The sequence below is a fragment of the Pseudorca crassidens genome, chromosome 13, assembly GCF_039906515.1.
Source record: "Pseudorca crassidens isolate mPseCra1 chromosome 13, mPseCra1.hap1, whole genome shotgun sequence".
Lineage (NCBI taxonomy): Eukaryota > Metazoa > Chordata > Mammalia > Artiodactyla > Delphinidae > Pseudorca > Pseudorca crassidens.
Window position 1 is genome coordinate 43,221,821 of NC_090308.1, and position 25,558 is coordinate 43,247,378.

Genomic DNA, 25,558 nt, shown 5'->3' on the forward strand with positions numbered 1-25,558 from the left:
AATAATATTACCTTGCCTGATTGGGTTGTTGTTTAGATAGTGAGTTGTTACAAGTAACATTCTTAGCACAATGCCTGGCACATAGTAAATGCTCAGAAAGCATTGTCAGTTAGCCTTATTCTCCTTTCCCTTGGCTTTGACAGCCAACTGTATGTTACCATTTCCAAATCTTCATCTCCCGCTCCTCCTTTTCCTAAGTTCCAGATAGGCATTTCTGATTGCCTAGCAGATATTTTCACTTATATGTCCAGCAGTCACCTCAAACCCAGAACAGAACTCTCTTTTCCCTAAAACTTATTTCTCCTCCAGAGTTTTGATGTCAGTTAAGGGTATCAGTCTTTCAAGCTAGAAAACTCAGGGTCAGTTGTGGATGCCACTCCATTTCCTGTGTAGCTCAATTCATCCTGAGGACCATTTCTCAGATTGGACCTCTCCATCCTCACTGAAAGTGGACAGACCCTTATTACTTCATCCCACTCTTTCTGCCACACAGTCATGAAAAAGGAATCTGAATATACCCTAGAAAGTGTTATGCACATGTGAACAGGGTAGAAACATCTCATAGTAGTATTGTTTGCATTCTGTGAAAACTGGTTAAAAATCAAAGAACAAATATCCAACAACAGCAGACAAGATAAACTGCGAAATAGTCAAACAATAGAATACTATACAGCAATATAAATAAATACTACTATAGCAACAATCAACAACAAGGATGACTCTTAAAAACATAATGTTGAGCAATAGAAATCAAACACAAAGAATATATTCAGTATGAGTCCGTTCATAAAAAGTTCAGAAACAGACAAAACTAAACTTTACTTTTTGAGGATATATACATAAGCGACAAAACTGTAGAAAAAAAGAAGTGATTAAGAATCACAAGGAAAATGGTTATTGTCTTGGGGTCTTGACTGGGAGCTGTCTCAACCTTTGTCATACAATTTCTGTATTAAAAAATAAAGTGAGATAGTGTAAAGAACCCAGCACAGTACTTAGAACATTTTAGTTTCACAATTACACTTTGTAAAAGATTTTTTAACAGTGGTGACTCAGAGATGTGCCAGAGGGCGCTAAGGCACCATATAATAGGCTACTGTGCTCTATGGGGCAGTAACGCTTAACTGGCTCATCTAACCAAGAACAAAAGAAAGAACTGGAAGTTTAGTAAGCAAACTATCAGCCATCTGTATTTAATGAAATAAAGTAATATAATTCAAAAATTTAAGCCTATAACTCACTTGAAGTTATTTTGGGGAAGAACAGTTCAACAGCCAGATTGATGGCATCGTAAACCTTATTTCCCAACCTAGGGTTGACCAACTAACAGTAGAAAAGTCAAAACAGGCAGTGATGATTTAGGTGATGCCCTCACCCGCACTACAGTGAAGAAATGCCAAGCAAGGTGTTTCCTCAACTGTAAAATGGGAGGGTTAGACTAGATCATCTTCAGGGTCCTTCTTAACTCTAACATTCTATGATATACAATTCTAGCTTATTAAAAAACAGTCATGGTCTCCAAAAATACAAACACTCAACCAAGAAGTGACAAAATTCAATCAAATGTGAAAAACAAAGAATTTTTAAAATGTGCCAAAACAGAAGACAAAAGTTCCGTATTTTTCTTCCACGTAATGCTGGAGTTTAAAAAGTCAATGTGAGTGACAAAAGATTGGATGTCTAAAAGATGTATTGTTTGTGAAAGAAATATTCTGTAGCCTCTTCTGTATCTTCACACCTGTTAATAGCTATTTCAGCTAAATCTCTGTCTTCTTTAGGAGAGGGTGATAAGTGGGCTTATTTTGTAGAAAGTATGAGCTGGCCAACAAAAAACTCAAGTTTTACAATGACTTCATTAATTTCAACCACCTGAAAAACCACAAACATCTATGACTAAGGGCAAAATCCAGAAAACAATACTAAAGATGGATATGAATAAATTAGTAAATAATTTGTTTTTACCTTTATGACTCTCTTCTATTTTGAAAGCATCGAAATAACTCACAGTTTGAGTGCAGAATGAGACTAGAAACGAAAAACCGAAGTCTGATTTTGCTCTAATGGTGTATCTTATACTCTCTGTAAGCTGTCCTGCAGGATCCTAAACTCTGACAGAGTTGTAGTAATTTCTAAATTACAGAGATGTCCTTTAGTCTGTCTTATTTTTAAAAATCTATTTTGACAAGAAAAATTTGCTTACTCTCTTCAGTTTCACAAGATTAAAGGTAAAAAATTGCTATATCAAAATAGGTTTGATATAACTATGCTGATAACTAATAGTTTAAATGATTATAATGCGGCATTTTGAACATTCCAAATAATTAAAGGCAAATATTGGACATCCCTGGTGGCACAGCGGTTAAGAATCCACCTGCCAATGCAGGGTACACGGGTTCGATCCCTGGTCCGGGAAGATCTCACATGCCGCGGAGCAACTAAGCCCGTGCGCCACAACTACTGAACCTGCGCTCTAGATCCTACAAGTCACAACTACTGAGCCCACGTGCTGCAACTACCGAAGCCCGTGCGCCTAGAGCCCGTGCTCCGCAACAAGAGAAGCCACCGCAATGAGAAGTCCTTGTCAGAGTCTTTTTGAGGAAGTCTGGCGTATTCCGAGGTGCCAAGGTGGGACTCTCCACGTGTGTAGGTGTGGCTGTAAAGCCAGCTGAACAAGCCACCCTCCCAGCCGCACTGCCTGCTCACATCCCCTGCACCCACACTGCACTGTCCTGTGTTCTTTAGGAAGTCAGCTGTGCTGGCGTAGCCTCGCTTGCTGGACTGCACTCAAAAGGCATCCTCATGGGTAACTGCTGAAGCTTAGTAACAGTCTGTTGATTACTGGTGGTTTACAACATCCCACACAAACGGTGTGTTATTTTAAGTTGTGCTTTGGCATCTGGGCTTTCTATCCCACAGGGGACCGCCACATGTGTAACAGCCATATAGCAACTGTATGTGTATCTTGTTAACATCTGTCTTTTTCATGTAACTTGTCCTGAACATTGATTTTTTAGGGCCACCACATAGCCCAGAGGTGACAATGTTGAAACAGCTCTAGGATCTAGTGTGTGGGAGGTTAGTGATGTCAGCTCATCGTAAGAGCTGGAGCTTTGTATGTTAAGGTTTTTTGGGGCCACAGTCTTCTGTGCTCCATTCATGTATTCAGTTAGTCAATTCATCAAGTATTTTTTGAATACCATGTATGTGCCAGGTACTGTGTAAGAATCATGTACATACAATAAGCAAGAGAGTGTAGTTCAAGGAATGTAGCCCCCCAGGAGTGTAGTCCAGTGGGGAAGACAGGTGGAGTAGCAACTTTTATAATCTCTTTATATCTCCTAAGTGTGAGCTACCGAAGGGCAATATTCAGTAATAGCAATGTTTTAAATTGTTATTGCAATTTATATTCAACTTTGATTAAAAGTTCTGTGAATTCATCTTTCAAAATAATCACATTTTCCTCTCTTCAATTCTTTTTGTATTAAGAACAGAGCTTTAAATATGGAATATATTAAGGGCTCCAAGAATTCTTCTCAGAACTCTAATAAATGGCATGGGTCCATCCTTCCGTCAGTAAAACAAATTCCTTAGAGAGTGGGGTGAAGGAGCTAAGAAATCAAGAGTATCTGCACAGGAAGGCAATTTCTTTTATTTTACTGGTTGTCTCTTATCCTGGACAAAATTTTAGAAGTGGTAAATAATAAATGCTGAAAAATGGAAAACAAGGAAAAGTAGGGAAAATTGACAAATGTTCCCTTCAGACAGAAAGGTATTTCCAGTACCGTTATTACTATTTCTTTGAAAGAAAAAGAAGGTACCTAAACCACCGAAAACTTTTTTGTTCAGAAAATAATTCCTAAATATATACTAAAATCAGTTTTCATTGTTTAATTTGGAAAGTGATGGGCTGACTGAAATGTTTTTAGAAGCTCTTGCTTTAAGAAAATCTACCTTAAACCAAAGCCTCAAAGACCCCTCCCAAATCATTGGTGTTTCCTTTGAGATTCACCATGAAAATCATATGATTCTTCTACAACACAGACTTCCCAATAAGACATGGAAAAGAAGAAGCACTTTTATTTTTCCCATGTGGAAGGTATTCCAACTGCCTGGATTACTCAAAATGCTCCTACAATTGGTGTTATTTTAAAAAATTAAGTGGAGGGTTAAGAAAGGAGCACCTCCTCTGCACCCCTGTTTACCTTCCCAGTTTTGTTTCCCACCACCTTGCCATTACACACCCTACACTCCAGCCACACGTCTAGGTGAAGGCCTGAAACAGGCAGGCTGAAAATAGAAATGGCAGGAAGGTTTGCACAATTTTCTGTTTATTAAGGGACAGTCAGGTGATTGGGTCAGAGCCAAGTCACGCAATCTGCTCTTCTACAGTAAATGAGACTCAGAGACACAGTATCCTGAGGGCCCCTTGATTAATCATCTTTTGACCAACATGCTCCCACAAAATAGACACGCCTTTGGTCACATGTTTTGCCTATGAGCTGGGCCTTAAATATTCCCCCTCTGGACTTAGTCAAGAGAACTGATTATCTCCTATCTAGACTATTCCCCACAGTACTTATCACTACTTGACCTAGTGTATTTTTGTTGAGTTTGTTGCTCTTTGCCCCTCCCATCCACCCACTCACTCATATCATAAACTACATGAGGACCAGGTTTTATTTTGTTGTTGTTCTCTACCAAATCTCCAGTTCCTAAAACAGTACCTGGCACATAGTAGGTGCTCAATAAACACACGTTACTGTCATTCTTGTTATTTGTCAACTTACCTGAACAGTGAAGTGGGGCTTCTAGTTAAACATATTGGATTCAATATATGAATTATTTCTGGTCCTTCCTGAAACTCTACTAAATCCACTAAAGGGATTTTAAAAATGAAAAAGAGAATGGGAGTGGGGACATCAGTAGAGCCTATTCTGACCACCCTATTTAAAATTACACCCTCCCCTTCTCAATCTCCTTATCCCATCTTTCCCTTGCTTTCATAGCACCTATTAGCTTTTAATAGATTATATAATTTACTTATGAATTATGCTAATTTGTCAGACCCATCCCTAGAACGTAAGCACCAAGAAGGCAGGATCTTAATTTTTTTATTCACTAATGTAGTATTCCAAGCACCAGAACAGTGCCTCGCACTTAGTGGGTACTTTCAGAATGAATGAATGGAGAATAAAACAAGACCATGGAAGCTGAGAGTAGGTGGTTGAATGGTAACTAAACAGGAGGCTGAAATATAAGCCAGCAAGAAAATGGGATTGGAGTTGACAGAAACAAGCCAGTTCACTCAGCAGAACCACAAAGATGCTCAGGAATTGGTAGTAGGTGCCTGTGAGAGTGGGAATGCATGGGAGTGGAAAATGGAACCACAGTAGGCCGAATGCCCTTGGACTCCAGCAGAAGATGAGGCTTCGACTCCCTGGAGAGACTGAGAAGAGGGTTCTGGTTTAAAGACACAGCACAACCGAGTGGAGGCACTGTAATTAGAGGATAGGTGTCTACTTACGAAACAGTGAGACTTTTAGCCCCTTTCTCCGCTTGACTTTGAGAGCACAAGCAGTTAGACCTATTAAACAACTCCCTCCTCCAGCATCCCTCCACTGAACTAAGCAGAGAGATGACAGACTTTCTCCGGTTAAAATCTCTGTCCAAGAGAAAACTCAGTAGCAGACTTCTCAATGGCTACACTAGAAACTGGAGAGTCATAGAGCCATGGCTTCACATCTCTGAGGAAAAGTTATTTCCAGACTAAAATTGTTGGCAAAATGATGAATCAAGTGAAGGAGGGAATAAACTTTTTTTTTCCAGAAATGGAAGGAGGCAAGATTTTACTCCCTATGCATCCTTTCTCGGGATTTTCGAGGAGGGTATGCTCCATCAAAAAGAGACACTGATGAAGAAAAGAAAAGCATGGGGCCCAGGACACAAAAGATTCACACAGAAAAGTGGTAGAGAGAATCCTTAGAATGATGGAGAAAGGAGATTTGAAGACAACCATCATGCAAGGATGGCCCCAAGAACAAAAAGAACCCCAAATTACATAGATGTGATTGGACAGAGGGAGGAGATTGATACTTACAGTGCTAAGTTTGGGGATAAAATGAGGTTGCTTGACAACTAAGGAAATGAAGAAAATAATCATTAACTCTGGGGAAACCAAAGTTGTTTATGAAAGTAAGAAAGTACATTTTATGGCTAGCCTTTGGGTCATATTTACATAGTTTTAACATATAAATACTGAATAGTGACTTAGCCAAAAATTATGATAGCCCTGTTAGAAGGAAGGCAGTAATGAAACAGGTATGAAGAAAGGAGAGATGGAAAAAAGAGATAAATCCTCTTTTCACCGGTAGGAAGGTTTAGACCTTAACATAAACAAGGATGTAACGGACCCAACGGCTAAGATAGTCAGAAATTGGTTACTTCTGGGAAGCACAAATCAAGAGTGAAAAGGGAGAGGGCAGGAGGTTTTTAAAAATATGAGCCTTCTAGTACTATTTTACTTTTCCAATCATGTATGTTTATAACTTACACAAAACAGAAACAAAAAAGAAACCCCCCAAAGAGAAACTGCACAGCCAAGAAAAAGAACAGGAAAGTCATAATGTAACTTTATCAACTTTTATTCTTCACATGGCAACTACATCTTGCTTAACAGAGTTTGAACCTATCAAAATTGATGACTACAATTGAAATATTTAGACCATGTACTGGAATGCATGATTTCCTTGTCAGTACTTCACCGATGTTACATAGCGTAAAGCACATATCTAGCTGAAACGTTGCTGGCAAGATGGTTCATCTTTGCCAGTAGGCTGAGTAAGCTGCAGAAACTGACCTCTTCTCAGCGCGAGAATAAAGAGGAAAAACCAAGCCCGTGGGCTTTGCCAACAGAAGTGAAGTAAGCACAAGAATAAGCAGATAAAAGCCCCTTTTGCTTGAGCCCGTTTCCTCACCTGCAGATTTTGGAAGCTCCATCAGATCATCTCAAGTTCCTGTTTTTAGCGCTAAACTTCAAGTTAGACCTTCACACACATCCCTAGCCCCTTTTATTTCCTGAATTAATCTAAGACACAGACGACCATGTCCTAGTTTTTCTAGAACAGTCTTGGAATCTGTTGCTTGCTTCTCCTTTAACTCTCAAAAGTGGCCCAGTTAATCTTGTTTTAGATTTCTAAGGAAAAACATGCATTTACTTTTTAACTTAAAAATATAACATTTCTAAAAATAATAATAACATTTCATGACTTGCTTTCTCTTAAAAATTTGGAGAAATTTCCAATTCCTTTGTGGTGGTTTGTGAACTACCAAGAATTTTTTAAAAGCAGATTAAGGTGTCATATAAATTTTTCTTCTAAAACATTATTCAGTGTGCATAATATCCTTTTAAAACTATTCTCTAGTAACCCTGGGACGTTTGGTACTTCCTAAAAACTATGACTAAAATCTTTGTGGAAGAATTAGGTGATATAATAGATTCTATTTATTAAAACAGTCTGAGAATTGAGAATGTCTTCCACTTGACTTTATTAACAATTATAACAATGATCTCAATACTGTTCTCTCAGCAAATGACAGGTCTCATCCATCAGCATGGCTGTTAAGAGGCTAATCAGTTATCCACCAGGGAATATGACCCTCCCACTGCACAGACAAGCTCTATTTGCTAATGATTCCCAAATTTTCTTTAAGATGAGGACTAATGTCCTGCCAATCCCCCAGACAAAAGCTCCCATATTATCCAATGAACTTGAAACACTCCTTTCACAGTGAGCAGCAGTGAACATTCCATAATTAATTACTCAGTTTCAAGAGAGATTTAACATTGCTTGCTTTTCTGGAAGATACAAAGAGTTCCTTAGTTTTATTCAAATATGAACTATCCCTGATATAAAACATGTCTCATTATGAAGAGCTGTGATTTGTCTCAGCATTCTTTTTCCTTACTTAACCACTTAAGTCACTGACTGCGGAAATTTTTTAAATTGAAATAAATACAAGGTCCACTTAGAAGGAAAATAAACCCATCAAATAATTTTGTTTTAAAGATATGTGATTACCATATTTTTAAAAGTTGCTTTGAAAATGAGCTAATGTGTTATACTAGGATCATGCTATGGGGACTAATTTATTGTCTGCCCTAACCTAGTAAAAACAAAAGGAAAGCTGGATTCGGCATTCGCTTGCACTTTTCATCTTTATGAGAAAGTTTGCCTGAGTTTTTGGGTCTGAGATCAGGTTTGCTTGGTAGCCTCAAAGAGCAATTTACCTTTTTTTTCAAAATTTGCTTTTGATCATTTCAGACAATTCATCCTTTCTGAATGAGAAAGACTAGAAGAGAGGAATGTCGAATGAGGTTAAGTAAACGGAGAATCTGTCACATAAAGCAAGTTTAAAGCCCCGTAACAGCATCCATGCAGGACAAACGGAAGCATTATTCTTTTGAAAACATTATTCTTTTAAACAGTGTGTAATGACATCCTCCCCAGAGACCTCTTCCATAAAAGAAAAAAAAATACTTCCTCAGAAGTCATCTTCTAGATTCCCAGTATAATGAGTGAAGTACAGTGAAAAGTCAGACTTGTGTTTTTTTATGTAAGAAGGTTCAAAATTAGAACTGCAAAAAGGGGCTCATAAGTTTCTGAATGTTTTTGTTTTCTGTTACTTACCGGTATTTCCATGAACCAAAAGGACAAGTGAAAGGAAAAGATTGCCATTATTACCTTAGACCTGTATCAGGGAACGTGTTCTCGTTACAAACTGGAGCCAAACGTATTTTGTTTTCAAAGGAGAAATACATAAAACTCAAATATGCTAAATGTGCGATAATGCACTTTAAGTTCCTTTTATCATTTTCTTGTGCTGAAATATCAATCTGTGGAATGTGTTTCCAGTACTCTGTGCTGCTATTACCTCCTGAGGACTTAATTGAAAATAAATATGAAAATTTTATGTTTTAAAAGTTTGGTATTACTTAAATATCAGAATTTGGCTTTTGTTTTAAATGTTTAAAATATGTTTAAAAAACAAAAAGGTAAATAAGCAGAGAAATTACTTCTTTCAATTCCAACTCTACTTTGTTTAATTAACGCATGTTCAAATAAACAGTTTTTCTTAAAAGATTTCAAAATTGTTGAATACATAGGAAAAAAGAAGAAAGACACTATAGAAAACTCACAATTATGATGTTTATTTAGCAAAATAAATTGAAGAAAGTTTTCTATTAAAAAAAGTAAGAATCATATCCAAATTTTAGCTTCCCCATCTTCTTTGGTACTGAATCAATGTTCAGGATATATTTATTTTGAAGTTAGTCATTGGGTCTATAACAGTTTTCCACAGAAGGAAAATAGAAAATTAAGTTACCTGTAATTGTCTCATTTATTGAATAACCAATGGGTGTGTAAAAGCAGTCAATTATGTGTATGCTGAAACCAACATCATCAAGGAAATTCATTCATAGATATATGTTTTCCACTGGAAATATATCCCAAATTTTTCAATAATATCCTGCCATCATTTTACTATGTTATCTGAATAGTAACCCAATGTACAGATGCTGTTATTCACTTAACTCATGAATTACTCTAAGGAAGGTGACACCACCACACCAGGACTTATTAACATTTATTTTCAACATGACTACACCATTAAAATTTTTTTTCTGTATTTCTTAGAATTGTGTACTTCAGTCTTTTCATAAAATAGTATCTGGAGATCGCTAATAGCATTAAATTAATATTAATAAAATCCAATTCTATCTAAGTCTTTTTCTCTTAAGAAGAAATATTACTTAAAACCAGACATTTTGTTCTTTTAAGAGCAGTATTATATGGACTGCTAATTCAGCCAAGCCACTTCCAGAAACACCATGTGACAACCAAGCTACTCTTATTCCTTTGATAAATTCTTTGCCTTTACCCATACTGATTTCTCCATGCCCCTGCTTTCTTGTGTGAAAGTACCTTCCCCTTAATTTGTTAAAAGAATCTGAGAAAAAAAATCCAGTAACAAACAAGGGCAATGATTTTATTTTTTGCACAGACTTGTGACCACAAAATGATCAAGCAATTTATAGCTTCAGTGCTAACACTGTGATTGGGAACAAGAAGAGTACAACCATAATAAAATACAGCTATCTATTAGAAGGACTGCATAAAGACATCTTTGGCCATGGAGGCTCTGGGCCCTCTGGAAATAAGTCAGTTGCATTGCCAACATGACAAAGAAAATAGCGATGTTCAGAATCAGGAACAGCCTGGTATACGAAGCAGACAGTGCTGGGGCTCTGCTGCGAGTCGTTGTCACCATCCGAGCCTGTCCAAACCGGCCTTTCATCAAATCACCATTTTTGTGTTTCTCATATGTTACATCTGCAAAATCTAAAAGGTCTTTCATTTCTTCATCTTCATCTATGGGCAGTTCTTTCTGTGCCAAAATCTGAGCTTTCTGTCGAATCTTTTTTTCATTGACTTCAATCTGTGCAAAAATATCAGGGACGGCATCCACAAATTTATAGCGCTTGCCTCCCCTTCGGTTTTTCTTGGACTTGCTTTGCTGCTGCTGCTGCTGTTGCTGTGATATGGCAAAAATCCTGTCGATGGCCTCCTCAGTCTGTCTCTTATCCGAAAATCTCAGTAGGCGCTCAGCAGTCTTCCTAAAGCTGGCTGTGTTCCGGACTCGGGACAGGATCTGCTTCTCCAGCAGCTGGAACACTGGCTTAAAATGCTGCAGGTTCTGTTCCACAATAGCGGCGTAGTCCTTCACCTCAGGGACAACGGTGCTCTTGATGGCTGAACTCCAGTCAAACAGAATTTTCTGACGGTCGGCAATGACCTGTGCCAAGGCCAACTGTTCTGTAGTCTCACCTGTCCACAGGTAAGTGGCGTAGGCATGCTCACCGGTGGCTACGAACACATCCAGTTGCTGAGAGTCTCCGTGGATGCTGAAGCTCTGAACGTCTATGGAGGGCCCTATGAAGAGGTAAGCTGCCCTGGTGATGGGACTTCGGAGGTGTGTGGTGACATTCACATAGTTGGTCCCATTGTAGGGATAGCCCCGAGGGTATGTCACTGAAGCAAAGGTTCCTTTCTCACTGTAGCCAGTATCATCCATCCAGTACATTTTATAGAGCCCATCTCGCTGCCTGATGAAAGCCCCATGGACCCCATCGACCACTGTCTCCTCAAAAGAAAAATCCACATTGTGGAAGAAGCCTGCTGCTGTCTCCAAGGGGCTGTCCTCTCCCAGGTGTATCTGATCCACGAGTAGGAGAAGCTGTGGATGCAGGAGGATCAGATTCCTCTGCACGTTCTTCAGATGGAGCTGGGGGTTGTAAGCGCCCACACCCTCTCCTCGGATGAAAACCACCCCATTTTTCTCCATTGCAGCAACAACTCTCCCCTGACAGCTAGCTGCCAGGTCATGCTTGTATTTAGACCATTTTGATGAACAGTCTTCTGTGACCTGACCTTCCCAGGGAGAAAAGCAGCTCTTGGACACAGCTGGGGAAAACATCAAAACATTGTTGAAGAAGGTATACTTTGGCCCATAGAGAGCCTCAGTAATGAAAGGCACACCGTTGGGAGCAAAAGTAAAGGAGTTTTGATCAGGATGTTCATGCCCTGCATTAAAATTTCTCCAGCCTTTGATCCAGTCTTTGTATTTGTTTCTGTGGACAATGTCATATATTGCACGTCCCCCAAGTTTTCCTGACTTGAAGGAAAGGAAAGATCTATTGATTTCTGCAGGCTGCGCACTTCCATAAGTCACAACACCCCAGTCTTCAAAATAATGCAATGCTGGGGTGCCAAAATCTGGAGGGGGGACAGATTTCAAGCTGGCATCATACCTGAAAGAATCAATTTTTAAAAATTAAATGGTTTTCCGATAGAAGTGAAAGGAACACAGCAGAGCCGCGAGGCCACACGGCAACGTGGCTGGAGGAAACAACATAAAAATGCCACCCAGAGCACTGGCAGCACAGACTGTATTAGGGGCATTTCTGAAAACACCCACGTATAATCAGCATGTGTAGGGGCATGCCCTTGGTGAATGGGAGAGGAGTGTGTCTTTACAACTGTGAAGGGTTTGAGCGGGAAATGACAGCTACTGATAATCGCTACGTGGACCCTCTTCACTTAATGATTTCAGAACTGCCACCCAAACGACGGGGGCTCATAGAATTAAGCAGCTCATCCAAACCTCTAGTTGAGGGGCTCCTATTCTAGGAAACCACATGTTAAGATTTGGACTTTAGCAATCCTTGAGTGCTGAGGAAGCACTGTTCTGCAAACAACTGATACTATTGAAAGTTCGGTAGAGTACTTTCTTCCCCCTCTAAAAAAATAAATTTAAATAGAGTCGAATTTCACGTATTAGATAAAATTTACTGCCAATACCACATCTAAGAATATGAATGGATGAAATTCAGGAAATGATCTAACAGTGGAGGATTTATGATCATGCCACCCACTGCCTAGCCCGATTCCAAGGTTTTGTTTTGTTTTAATCTGCAGATGATGTCATGCTTTTTTGATATAAGTTTCTTATTTTAATTTATGATGTTTATTATCAAAGTAAGATAATTCACATTAAACTTTCACCGTGATTAAGAACACAGGTTTTGATTCAGGAAGGCTCCAAAAATAATAATGAAGATGACTGTTCACTTTTGGTGATCTGAGACAACAGCCTTGACAGGTTCATATGATTTGCTGCTCAAGGGAAGAAAGGCTCTAAGATACTTTTTCTCTAAAGTGAATCAGTCACCTATGGTAGAGTTAATCTTACTGATATTTATTTGATTTGGGCTGTTTTGTCTTTTGTTCTGGAGTCTCAGTTACGGACATGAGCAATTGTCTCTCTGCTTCGGTCTAGTGTACAGTGCTGGCTTAATTATGATGATTTAACAAATCCAGAAACAAGTGGAACTGGCCATCCTCCTCTCAGGTTTTGGTCAGTTTTCATATTCCCATAAAGGCACTTTCTGAATCAAATTAGACTTAGCATTAATCTGACTCCTATAATCAGCTTTATAGAACTCTCTTGTTTATTTATGGGTAAGTGAAAAACACTATTAAGTAATTACTTTAAATACCTAAAAGGAGCCAAGAATGGTTGCATGTTAATATATGCAGTTCATCTGTGAAGATAGTTTTTAAAAATGCTGGTTAAATTATGACAGTTACCACTTTACTAACTTTTTTTCCCCTCTTGTTTAATTTTTTTTTTTTGTGCATGAAAAGAAGCAATCAAACCACAGAAGCTTACTTTGGAGTTGAATGCAAATTTCAGTAGCTTGAAAAGACATCAGGGATTAATGATTAACCAGTGCCCTGTAATTTTTATTTTAATTTATTAGATGCCAAAAATGTATTTGGCAGTACTTTAAAAAGGAGAGCCTGGCTTCTCCTTCTAGGCTTAAAAGATTAAGGCAAAAAAATTACATGGTTCTTTTATTATCAAAGTAAAACTGTCAAATACTGTCACCACTTTTAAATAGTTTTGAAAATTTAGCCACAGCTTTGCTATTAGAAGATTATAATGCTCCATTTATCAAAACAAAACATTTTACTACTTTTTTTTTTTTGGTGTGATTATCAGAATAACTCAGTCTAAATTTCGTGGTTTTTCTCTTTATATGATTTCAAAAATGATGTAAATGAAAACATGCATATCTAGGAAATAGTGTGAGCCTAGGATTCTAATACATGTAAAGCAAAAACTGCAAACAGTAATTAGATCTTAAATGGAAGGAAATGTTTCTAACAGAATTTCAAAACTGTGATATGAACTGAATTGAAGCTGCGAGTACATAGGTGGCATGGAGAAAGTGTTAAAAAGTAGATTAGTTTTTCTTTTTTAATGTAAAAAAATTAGCACACTATACCCCTGGGTACAATTTCTCTTTAAAGCCAGTACAAGGTAGCATACCAGAGAAATTCTGTGTGAAGCGTACACCAGCGCTGCCCTTTGGAAGGCGTCCCTGGACCTTCCATCACACGGTTCCTTCTGATCTGGTCAGCCAACCAGTTACCACTGCCGTTACGCATGACAAATTTATCCAGGAACACTAATTGGCTTTCTGGACCATAAAACCAGTTGTAATTTGAGTCTGCAATAGCCACAGTTCTTTGAAACCCTGGGGAAAGAAGTTTGACAGAATTAAGATAAGTTTAAAACTGCCTACTTCCATAAAGGCCCAAACAATGATTCTCAATCCTGGTTCCAAATTAGACTCAATTGTGTACCTTGGATAAAAATAAGAAACAAAAAACCACCATGTCCTCACTCTACCCCAGGCCAGTTAATCAGAATCCTTCTAAGTCTTCCACAAACCTGTGTGCAAGTTTGTCATGTGGCAACTTGTCTTTGGTAATGGAAACAACTATTAATGCTTACGTTTGTTGCCTACCTTCCTCATTTTCTAATGTCCATGCTGCTTGCAAATATAATTGCATGGATACATGGGAGATCTATCCTCTTGTGCATGGTGAGTCCCTGAACCTGGAATCAGCACTAGCTTTCCCACCAACTCATCCCACATCCCAGACCAAGATAATAACGTAAGGTGCTTCAACTTGGCATCCAATACAGCAGAAATTATAAGGTTTCGGGGAGAAACTGAGTTTCTATAGGAAGAAAATGAAACAATTCCAGAGAAGGTCCTGCCTGTATGTACTATTAGAAGTTGAAGAAAAGAGAGAAAATGTAAAGATCATACTGGAATAGGTCAGAAAAACAAATGTAGGTAAGACCAGATAATGCTCCAGGCATTCTTGAAAAAGAAGAATGGAATAAAATTCTGGGTCAGACAGGAATAATCGTTACTAGAATAGCCATTGTAGAGAAAATAAAAAAGAAATGTTGTTGAGAACAGACTGACTTAACACAGAATCCCTTCTAAAAATGCCTGCATGACCATGATTTACAGCTAATGTTTTTGCTTCTAGCAGTTTAGTAAACTCTCGTCCAAGTAAATCTTACTATAAAATGTGATTTTCTGAATCTTCTACTAACCTGTATCTTAAAAGCAGATGGGATGTTTTATTACTCTGAATCCCCTGCCTATTATAGTGCCTGGCACATAAATGTTCAATAAAGGTTGTTTTACTAATTGACACAAATACATGATTTCTCCTCTTAGAGGTGCTCATATTGTCTTTTCCACCTTAGGCAGTAGCCACATACATAGTTCACAGCAAACCCAAGCCCTGATGTGGCTGGCTGTTAGAACTCAGATCAAATTACAAAGCACTGAGACCTCTTAAAGGCCCTTGCTTTAGATGGCCTTTGTTTACCAAGATAAACTAAAGATAAAAGAGGCCTCTCCTGCATGCTTAAGGATAACCAAAACAATAGGGCTCCGCATGTGAGTCTAAACTAAATTTTTCTAAACTAAACATGGTTCTTTTGCTCGGCAGTATTTTTTTGATAACTAATCCAATAATGGAGATTCTATCCAATCCATGTGTATATAACCAGAGCAAAAAGATTTAAAAACTGCATTGTTTGCTGTAGGTCTCGAATCATTCAACTAAAAAATTGCATTTCACTGAGGGAAAACCCACCCTGATGAAAATTTACCTCCTAAACTTTTTCTAACACGGTAGTCCTGTTTAGAAATAAGGAGAGTTATAGGCTGTCCTAGAAATGAATAAACTCTTTATATATGTGTGTGTGTGTGTGTGTGTGTGTGTGTGTGTGTGTGTGCGCGCCAGTTCTCTTAAAAGGCTAAGCTACATAGCAACAAGAAATTAGAAGTTTCATAGAAATTCATTTTTATCTTTTTTTTTTTTTTAATTTTCAGCCGTGTTGCACGGCACGTGGATCTTAGTTCCCCAACCAGGGATCGAACCCACGCCCCCTGTAGTGAAAGAGCGGAGTCTTAACCACCAGACCACCAGGGAAGTCCCAGAAATTCATTTTTTGGTTTGCTTTCTATATCTTATACCACTTATTTCCATAAAATATTTTGAGTATTAACACATTATTGGCCAGGGGATTTCTGCAGAAACTAACGCCTATGCCTGTAATACGTCTCTGGTCAAAAATGTGTTAAGAGAATACTAAACCCCCAATTTAAATATGTAGATGTAATCTTTCTTTTGAATCATGTTTGTATAGTTTGGAAGAAAAAATTTAAAACTAAAAAAGTAAAGTAGGATCAATTAGGGATCACACATAAAGGAAAATTAACATGTAATCATAATTTTTTTTGTTTCGTTTAGATTCATGAAAATGAGTTTGTATATGTACCCAAGTTTGTACACATACAAAAATAAAAGTACTGTGGAGGCTACAAATTATATTTGATCTGTTAAGTTCTAAGCTTTATAATACCTAAATCACATTAACTCTCCAAATATTCCTGGCTATACACAACTCTTGAATTATTCTTTGATTTTAAAAAAAAAATCCCTTTAACCTCAATATGGCTCAAATCCCATGTTTCTTTTCTTAGTCTAGTCCATCTTCGTAATCAGAAAAAATTACAGTAGTTTAATGTTTTCCCACTGCTAAGTCCTCACTGTACCTGGCAGGATGGTTCTATACATAAATGCAAAGTGTTGTTTAAGCCATGGGTGGCCAAAGTGGTTGATGTCAAAGTGCCTCTGAACAAGAAACATATACTGGAAGAGTGATCTAGTGGTGTAGCTGCCATATGCAACTCCTTCATAGAGGGAGCCGTCTGTCACCTCTCGGAGCAAGACAAGAGACTTCTCCATGATGGTCAGAACTTGTTTGGTCCATAAGTAAGCTTCCTGAAGATACCCTGAAAGATGAAAACACATGGAAACAATGACTAAGGCTGTAACAAACTAAAAACAAAAATGTGGCCAAATAAAACCCTCTGAGTTATCTGACCAGTTTATACTGCAAATTGCATTTTGGAAAACTCTCACTTATCAACATTATAAATAACATCCTGCTAGTCCAGGTTTATGATGAGTCCATGATCTACGTTAAGAAGTTCTTGAATACAGGTCATTTATTAATTAAAGACAAACCTTTAAATAAGTATCAGTCATTTCATAATCTTTAATAAACTGAAACCACACCACATCTAAGATTACAAACTGTACATACTTTATGTCTGCAAGAAAGGATCTGTACATTGAAACTTTTACTCAATTTTTCTAGAAAACACTGAAAATATTTTTGAAGTTTTCCGCTTCACAAAAACTGTCACCATTATTTTACAGAATTTTTAACGAGCTGCAAATACTATAAATGCTACATGAATATTCTCCAACGTGCCCTGTTCTTAGAAGACAATACCTCATCCTTTACGTGGTTTTAGATTCCACAGCATTGGAAAAGGCAGCACAGTGGGGTGGAGAGACCATTGGAGTGGCAATCTAAAGGTGACAAAAATCAACTGGGAGTCCCTAATCTACCAAAAACGAGCCACATGATTTTGTTCAAGCACTTCTTCCACCTGCCACATTTTTCAATTTCCCCAGCTGAAAATTAAAGGTCTAAAATTTTTTCTAAAATCCTTTTGACTCAGAAATGCTATCTTCCTATAATTCTTGTGAGACCAGCGTTCAGGCAACAATAACAAGTCCTCACATCTCGTAACATTTATAATTCACACAGCACCGAACATAATCTTACTTAATCCTTTTAACAACTCAATTATGCATTATTACCCCAAAATTACAGAAAGGTTGACTTGTCCTCTGGCATATGACTAAAAATGAACAGAACTTTGATCTGAACCTAGGTCTTTAGCTTTAAGGTTTGTTTTGTTTGCTTGTATTTAAAATACACAACCCCTAAGGATAAAATTAAGCTCACTGCCTCCTAATGAGTGGACTTTTGTTGGATCACTCCCATAGACGTGCGTGTGATCACCCATGCTGAACCCTCTACCACAGTCTACTAGGTGTGCTGGGTATGGGGGCTTCCAGAGGCCCAGGCACCACCAGGTACCTCCCAGCCTAAATCCAAGGTTCCAGGCTAAGACAGACCAAGCTCTCATCTCACGGGGGTGCAGCACCATTCTCAGGCTCTGCTGTGCAGAGGTTACTGTTAATTGTACACTGGTTCCTTCTCCCATCCAGCTCCACCCCTGACCTGCCAGCCTTCTGCATAGTTTTCAATTTCCATTAGTCACTAGAGTTTAAAATCTCAATCATCCTCATCTTTTTTCTCTCTATATCCTCCAACTCCAATCAGATACCAATGTGACTGATGTTTAAAATTAGAACTGCTACTCACTGCTCCCCAGATATTACCTGATTTTCCTTATAAAAACCCTATGCATGAGACGAGGCAACGTCTACCTTTGTAAACTTCAAATCTGTCAATACAAGGTACCAATATTGTTGTTACTGATGTTCTGCCCTGTATTTTTTTTCCATCATCCATACACCTTGCCTGGAATGTTCATTATTTTCAGTTATCCATATCCTACCCATCCTTCAAAGTTTCATGAACCATCTCAAACTCACCTAAAGAACCTTGTTCTCCTGAATTCAAACTTAACACACTCGTTGGATATTTAATCATAACTTCATGATCTCCCTTATTTCATTCCGTGGTAATATTAAAAGTATGGTGTAGTCATTTAAACATCTCACACCTGTCTTCTTTCCAAGTGATTTGTAAACTGCATACGTGTGACCCTGTGGGCCCTGTATCCTAAGCCTTAAGACAGGGTTAGCAGAACAGAGGAAAAACCCTAACTCTCTCACTGCTGAAATTTCATCTGAGTCCAGCAGGAGCTACACCTGACTAAGCTACCTCAGTCAGTATCTACAAGGCTGCTCTGAGAACATGGAATGATTGGCACAGTGCGGCTGAGGTAGCTCCTAAAGTTAGAGCGAGGCTGCCAAGAAAGCCGGGGCTGTAAGTCTGATTATTAACTGAGATGTGCAGGACCAGAGATTTCACTCCTTCTTTTGTCCCATCTTCTTAGAAACGTGTGTGCTGCTTACGGAATGGCTCTGGGAGACTGCATCCCAGAGCAAGCCATTACTTTACTCAGAAAACAAAGGCATGTGAAAACTCCTGCCAGAAGAAAATTCAAATTTTGACCCAATTCGAGCCAGTATTTTAGGTGCCTGCTTAATATCTGGAACAATTTTATCTACTGTGAAGAATGAAGAAATAAGCTCTATTCCTGTTGGTAAAGAACTAAAATTTATCTAAGGAAATAAAACTGTGCTAGACTAAAACTCAAGGCCCCAAGCTGCGATCCAGCTCACTCCAAGGTTCTTTCCACCAGTTCATGATGCTGTCTTTCCACAGGCCTGTGGATTTATAAATGGTCTGATGGTAGGTGTTCACATGGCTTAACCTCTTGACTTTTAAAATTTCATTTGTTTTTGTGAGAGTGGGGGGCAAAGGGAGCTAGCATGAAAATTTACCCTCTTAATCAAGCTTTCCTTAAGTTACTAAAATTGAACTTCTATTCTGAGAGAGGTAACAAAATATAGTGGAAAGACAATGAAGTTTGAGTTTGTCTAGAACTGGGTCCCAATCCCAGCTACCTTATATGGTTGAGGTGAGAATTAAATAAAATATGGACAAGGATTAGCACATGCCATAGGCTCAATTAATTTTAGTTTCTTTTCTTCTAAGACCTAACTAAAAGTGATGGTTCATATGACAAGGGAGAAAGCTAGGCTTGGGTAGAATCTGATGCTGGGTAATGTGCAAAATGCTTACTAATTCTCATGGGGAATATAATCAAGAGTTAAACTCTTTTCGATTTGCCAGTTATGAGTATATATTTAATTCTAATAACTTACTGTGACCTTAGGGTTGTTTTTCTTAAACATAATCTTATTTAGTCATTTATAGACTTCCACAGGAGTTGTCATTAAGTCAGAATTACAAGAACAAAGAAAATGCGATATTAGCAATTACATAATACAATAAGGTAAAGCAGCTATACGATCCACAAAAGGCAATTCCAAATTCGACCTGAATGATGTAGACTGATTGTTTTAAAGTCTTTAGAGGGACAAAAAAAGTAGTGCTGTAATGATACACACCTGTGTATGAGGACTATTCAGTTCATATAATAAACCATCTGTTCAGCTTTTAAAAACCCTATCCAGGCTGGCTGCCTTCACTGTCAAAAATCTTTGGAAAAAGGAACATTCACCACTGATCCTGTGCTGTAAGGATATGGCTTGGGACAATCAAATGCCGTACTCAAGTAACCTTCAGGCTAATATAACAAGCAGAAATGAGGAAAGAGATGTCTCTCAACTCTTCAAGAGGTGTCCCAGATATCACTTCATCTTATGGGCTTAGTTAGGATTCAAGCATGAACATATACTTAGACTAGTTATATAAATGCTTTGCTCACAACATGGTAACTACAAGTGATGTCAGCTCAGGCATCCCCTCGGTGTGTCGGTACGCACCTTGATTCATCAGGACCAGGCTTCCTGTGAGCAAGGCCATGCAGTTGGTGGGCTGATGATTGTGCAGGTATTGAAATCCCCACCCTCTCCTGTATGAAGTTTCATACATATATCCCGAGGCATTGGCAATCACTTCAAGAAACCTCTCCTGTTGTGTCTTGCTCAGGTAGTTGTACAAGAAGTCATAGGCAGTGGCAAAACCAACCAGGGAGTGAGCAAGCGGGACTTCATCCCAAGGAGCATCTTTCACCAACCTGTAAAGGAAAAGAAGCCACGCAAATGAGTGCCAGCAGGCTCACAGCCCTCATCACACTTTTAAAGTGTCTATTTCTCAGAACTAAAGGACACAAGTGGAGATACAATCCAAAAGGTTTAATGACACAAAAGACAGATTTCCCTCCACATAAGACACAAGCATAAAGTTTGTCTAATGTGAAAATTACAGAGTACACACTTTTCTCTCTCCAGCTTCTGGCAACATCAAGATGTTGAGATTTTTCTACTTTTGACTTTTTTTTTTGGTTTGGTTTGGTTTTTTTTTTTGCGGTACGCGGGCCTCTCACTGTTGTGGCCTCTCCCGTTGCGGAGCACAGGCTTCGGACGCGCAGGCTTAGCGGCCATGGCTCACGGGTCCAGCCGCTCCGCGGCATGTGGGATCTTCCCGGACCGGGGCATGAACCCGTGTCCCCTGCATTGGCAGGCGGACTCTCAACCACTGCGCCAACAGAGAAGCCCACTTTTGACTTTTTGCTTTACTCTTCATGGGAGGTAGAAGAATATATTCAAAGAGATCGAAAGCACATAACGTCATGGCAGATCAAAATTCTCTGGAGTACCCATTAACTAGTGCTTGCCCTCCCCTTTCTACCTGAAGTAGGGTTCTCAGTTCTGTTCCATGGCTGCTGTGCTGAAACTGTCCAACATGTATGTATATCCTATCTTATTTCCCACGGGCTGGTCAAGGTGAAGGTACCACGGTGTACAGTTTGGGACCTCTCAATCTAGACAGACCCGCTTGGTCAATGCCATGATGAGGAGAGTGGCTAAAACGCTGGTGTAAGGGAGTAAAATGAGCTGATTCTAACTCAGATTTCTGCGTCTCATTTTTTCTCACAGAATGAAGTGCACTGCCTTTAAGATTCTTCAAGTACTTTTCAGGGAAGTCTATAAAAGCTGATCTGTGAAGTATTAAACTGTCATTTTCTCGGAAACCAAATTTCTGCTTGACTTGCTACATAATTCTGCAAGTACATTAATAGTTGTGTGGCCTGCATGACACAGGAAGCGAAAAAGGATCTTTCGCAATCACAGTTCTAGGGAATTATCCAGAAAACCCTCCCTATCTGTTCAGGATGTATTTGAGTAATCTCTAAAACAGGGAAACAAATGAAGGGTGTGCTGTACTTGCGGGAGGTGGAAGAAAGCTCTCAATTAGGGATTAAACTAAAGCTTAACATTTCTATGCCAGAGCCTCTTTTTGGCCAACTAGTGAAGCCTCAGCCTCTTTCTCAATATGTTAACATATAATAACATATTAACATATAATATCTTATATGTTAATTCATAACATATAAAACATAGGGATACCAGGAAAGGTATTACTTTGAAATATAACTATCAGTACAGATATTTTTAAAAATTGTGATATATGTGCTTCTTTATTAAGGCATTAGAATACAAGATTTAATGGCAGGGATAGTAACTATGATAATGTATAAGTAGTGATGAGCACAAATAATATTTTGAGATGTACACAGTAACTGAATGTGACATGAAAATATCTGTGACAAAGTTACAGGTTCTCCTGATATTACTATAGTTGGTTATCCAGATTTATGATTTAGAAGAGATGCTAAAATTTCAGTTAGAGTTAGTGAAAATTAAGATGCAGTATTTCTCCCATACAAACCTCACAGACCCTAGGTTAAGAATACTTAAAATGTTCTGAGAGACTACCTGTTCTAGACTGTGCTCCTCTTTCAGGAGTTTATATTAAAGACCTGATCTTAGTAAGGGCTTCTCTGCTCACTCTGTCAGAACTTCAGCATTACTCCCCAACTCACAGTATTTCATTTGCCTTCCTCACTTTTTTGTCCTCTTAGCGTTTAAGTATGTATATGTATATGCATATGCATAGTATCCCCTACTAGAATTGAAGTTCTACGAGAGCAGGGTTATCTTTTCTTCTCTGTTGTATTCACTATTGGATCCCCAATCCTACAACAGTGTCTGGCACACAGGAGACTTTCAATAAATATTTTGGGGAAGAAAGAAAAAAAAATGAAGGAACAAGCCTATAAAACTAGGCTACACTGTTGACAATGAATATGTGATGATTAAGAAATCAGGAATTTGGAAGAATCCCTTGGTATTTAACAATAACTTCAGTGTTTGGTTAGCTGTGCTAGTGATACAGCCTGGTGCTAAAATGACTACAGTTGATGAGCTTCTTAACCAGTTGGCCACGGACAAAGCTGCCTTGCCAGTCAGCTGGCCAGTGTGTGTACTGGTTGTAAACAGACTATGAAGAGTGTAAATTAATTCCCTACTTCTAGGAAAAAAAACCAACTCAGACTGCAAGCTCACTGCCAGGGAGTTAGAAACACAATCTTCACTGACTTACAGTGATTGGGGAAGCAGGCAGAGGCTCCAAGGCATTTTTTTCCCCAGCCCTGTGTCTTTGCACCATGTCACCTATAAATGACAGCACATACACGTAGCCATGATAAAGCTGGCATCAATGAGCTGCTACCATCTACTGAGCCCTGACACGTCTGATACACCAGTGAATTTATTTTTTATAGATAAAAGAACATTTAATATAATTGTTCTTCAGGAAATAGTACTATGCAATTTGTGAGAAAATTTCCAAGTTCCCACGTATAGTTGCTTACTCCAAGCAGTTTCCAATTCAACAAAATCCTAGCACACTGATTAAAAAAAAAAAAAGAGTTCCTGGTACCATCAGGTGCATCACTATATCATTACGAAATCTGATCTGTAATAGCTACATTTCTAAGACGTTTCTTTACCAATACATTCTTACCCAGCTTCATCTTCAGACACAGAGAGTAATTATGGATGAGACTATATTTTACTGTCATGGAAACCAAAGGAAATTTGCTTCTAGCTCATGAATAGCAGCAAAGGAACTATCGTATTCAATGTGATCCTAACTAGCAGCTACTAAAACTACTAAAGAAGCATGTTAAGAATCACAAAAAAAGATACAGGTATTAATATATGAATTTTATTTCAGCTTAAAATATTTATATGTACATATTTACCAATCTTTTGAAGGGGAGCTAAAAGCCTTGTCTTTGAATGTGGGTCTACGGATCAGTGTCATTGTTTTTCCCTGCAAAGAACACATATAACACATCATCACAATGTCCAGCCTTGGTTTCTTTAATATAGGAAGAAATTAAAGATACTTGTGAAGGAATATAGAATCCTTCCAGACTTTTATGAGTTTTTCCCTAAACTTTTACTAACCTCATCCACATTAAATTATGACAGCAATTTTTTATAGTAAGTCATTCCAAAGCATTTAAGTTGGTTTCGGAACTATTAATTCTTTTTTATAAACTCACACTTATTCTATTTGTATAATATTATTAAAATTGTGTAATTACAGGTATTAGTGAAAGTGGCATAAACTGGTCTGAGAACAAATACAACTGACATTTGCTAAGCACATAATTCTATGGGTGGCAACAGAAATTAATGGACACAGCCTTGACATTCAGCAGTCTCTGAGAGCTGCTGCCAGTTATACAAGGAATGGAGGTTAATTTCATTGGCAAGTCAGTTAAGAGGTGGTTAGTTAAGAAAATTAAGTAAGTTAAGAGGAGGTTAGTTAGGAAAATTTTTACTGTATTCCTTTTCATAAGCTATACTTTCCCCTGTTTAGAGAACGATTCTTAAATTAAGGTCCATGGACCCCTGGGGTCTCTGAGACTCTTTCAGGGGATCCATGACTACAAATTATTCTCATAATAATATAAAGATGTTATATGTTGATATTTGCCCTAATGGTGCAAAAGTACTAGTGGGTTAAAAATGTTGGCATCTTAGCAAGCCAGGCAGGGGCACTGAACTGTTCTAGTAATCCTTGTATGATTCTGCATACTGCTGTGCACTCTAAGTTTTTAAAAAAAAAGCCAGTTTCACTTAAAGTGGTAAAAAAGTGGTAAAAATTATTAATTTTATAAAATCTCAACCTTTTTAGTTCATATCTTTCTAATAGCCCATGTGATGAAATGGGAAGTATGTAAAAAGCACTATCCGTAGCAAAGTAAATAACTATCATGAGGAAGAAATTGTGCATTTAGTTGAGAGCTGAACTAGCTCCTTGCTTTTTCACGAAACATCGTTTTTACGTCAGAGAATGACCAACTGACAAATTATAGTTTTTTAGACTTGGGTATTTAAGTGGAAGTCTTTTTGAAACAAGGAAGCCTGCCAGTTCAAGAACAACTGAAAGGTTTTGTTGACAATGACAAAATTTGAGCTTTCAAGCAAAAAAAAAAAAAAAAAAGAATTTTGGAAAAATTGTATTGATAACAAGTGTGATTTATTTTTATATTATATAACTAAATGCATCAACATTTGGAAGATGGGAATAACTCAGTGAATAAACATTCAAATAAAAAAGGCATATTACAAAACCATACAAAGATAAAAGATTCATTGTAAGTGCAAAGCATACTAATGGATTTTTTACCAATTAAAATATATGAGAAATTTTATTAACTAACATGGTTTCAGATTCCACATTGAAACTAACTTTTATAATCCAGATTCCACATAGAACTAACTTTTACAAAACTACCACTTGTCAAGTTCTAGTACAGTAGCAAAGAAAACTGTCAAAATTATCTGAAAAGACTCTTCAAATACTCCTCCCTTTTCAGTCAGATGTCTGTGTGAAGCTGGATTTTCTTCATATTTCTTCATATTTTCAACTTAAACACTACATTGCAACAAACTGAATACAGAAGAAGATATGCAAGATTTGCAAAAGTATAAAACAATGATCTCCTTCACACTAAATATTTTGTCTCCAAAAATCTCGTTATTTTTTGCCTAAAAATATGTTATCTATGTTAATATGAAATGGATTTATCTTTCAAGAGAATGAATAAATATTT

The 25,558-nt window shown here is 37.9% G+C and overlaps 1 protein-coding gene across 7 annotated transcripts in view; it reads right to left on the reverse strand.

Moving 5' to 3' along the window:
* Positions 1-9,192: 9,192 nt before the first annotated feature.
* The window catches only part of DSE (dermatan sulfate epimerase), a 70,175-nt gene continuing 53,809 nt past the window's right edge, over positions 9,193-25,558 (reverse strand). For 5 of the 7 annotated variants that reach the window (XM_067702293.1, XM_067702294.1, XM_067702295.1 and 2 more), the window contains 4 exons: positions 20,406-20,659; positions 16,556-16,795; positions 13,954-14,161; positions 9,193-11,869 (listed from right to left, as the gene is read on the reverse strand). In XM_067702293.1, the coding sequence (XP_067558394.1) occupies positions 10,105-11,869; positions 13,954-14,161; positions 16,556-16,795; positions 20,406-20,659 (2,467 nt within the window). In that variant the 3' untranslated portion in view covers positions 9,193-10,104. Of the gene's footprint in view, positions 11,870-13,953; positions 14,162-16,555; positions 16,796-20,405; positions 20,660-23,692; positions 23,764-25,558 lie in introns of all 7 variants that reach the window. The other 2 variants (XM_067702296.1, XM_067702298.1) reach the window with 1 other exon arrangement.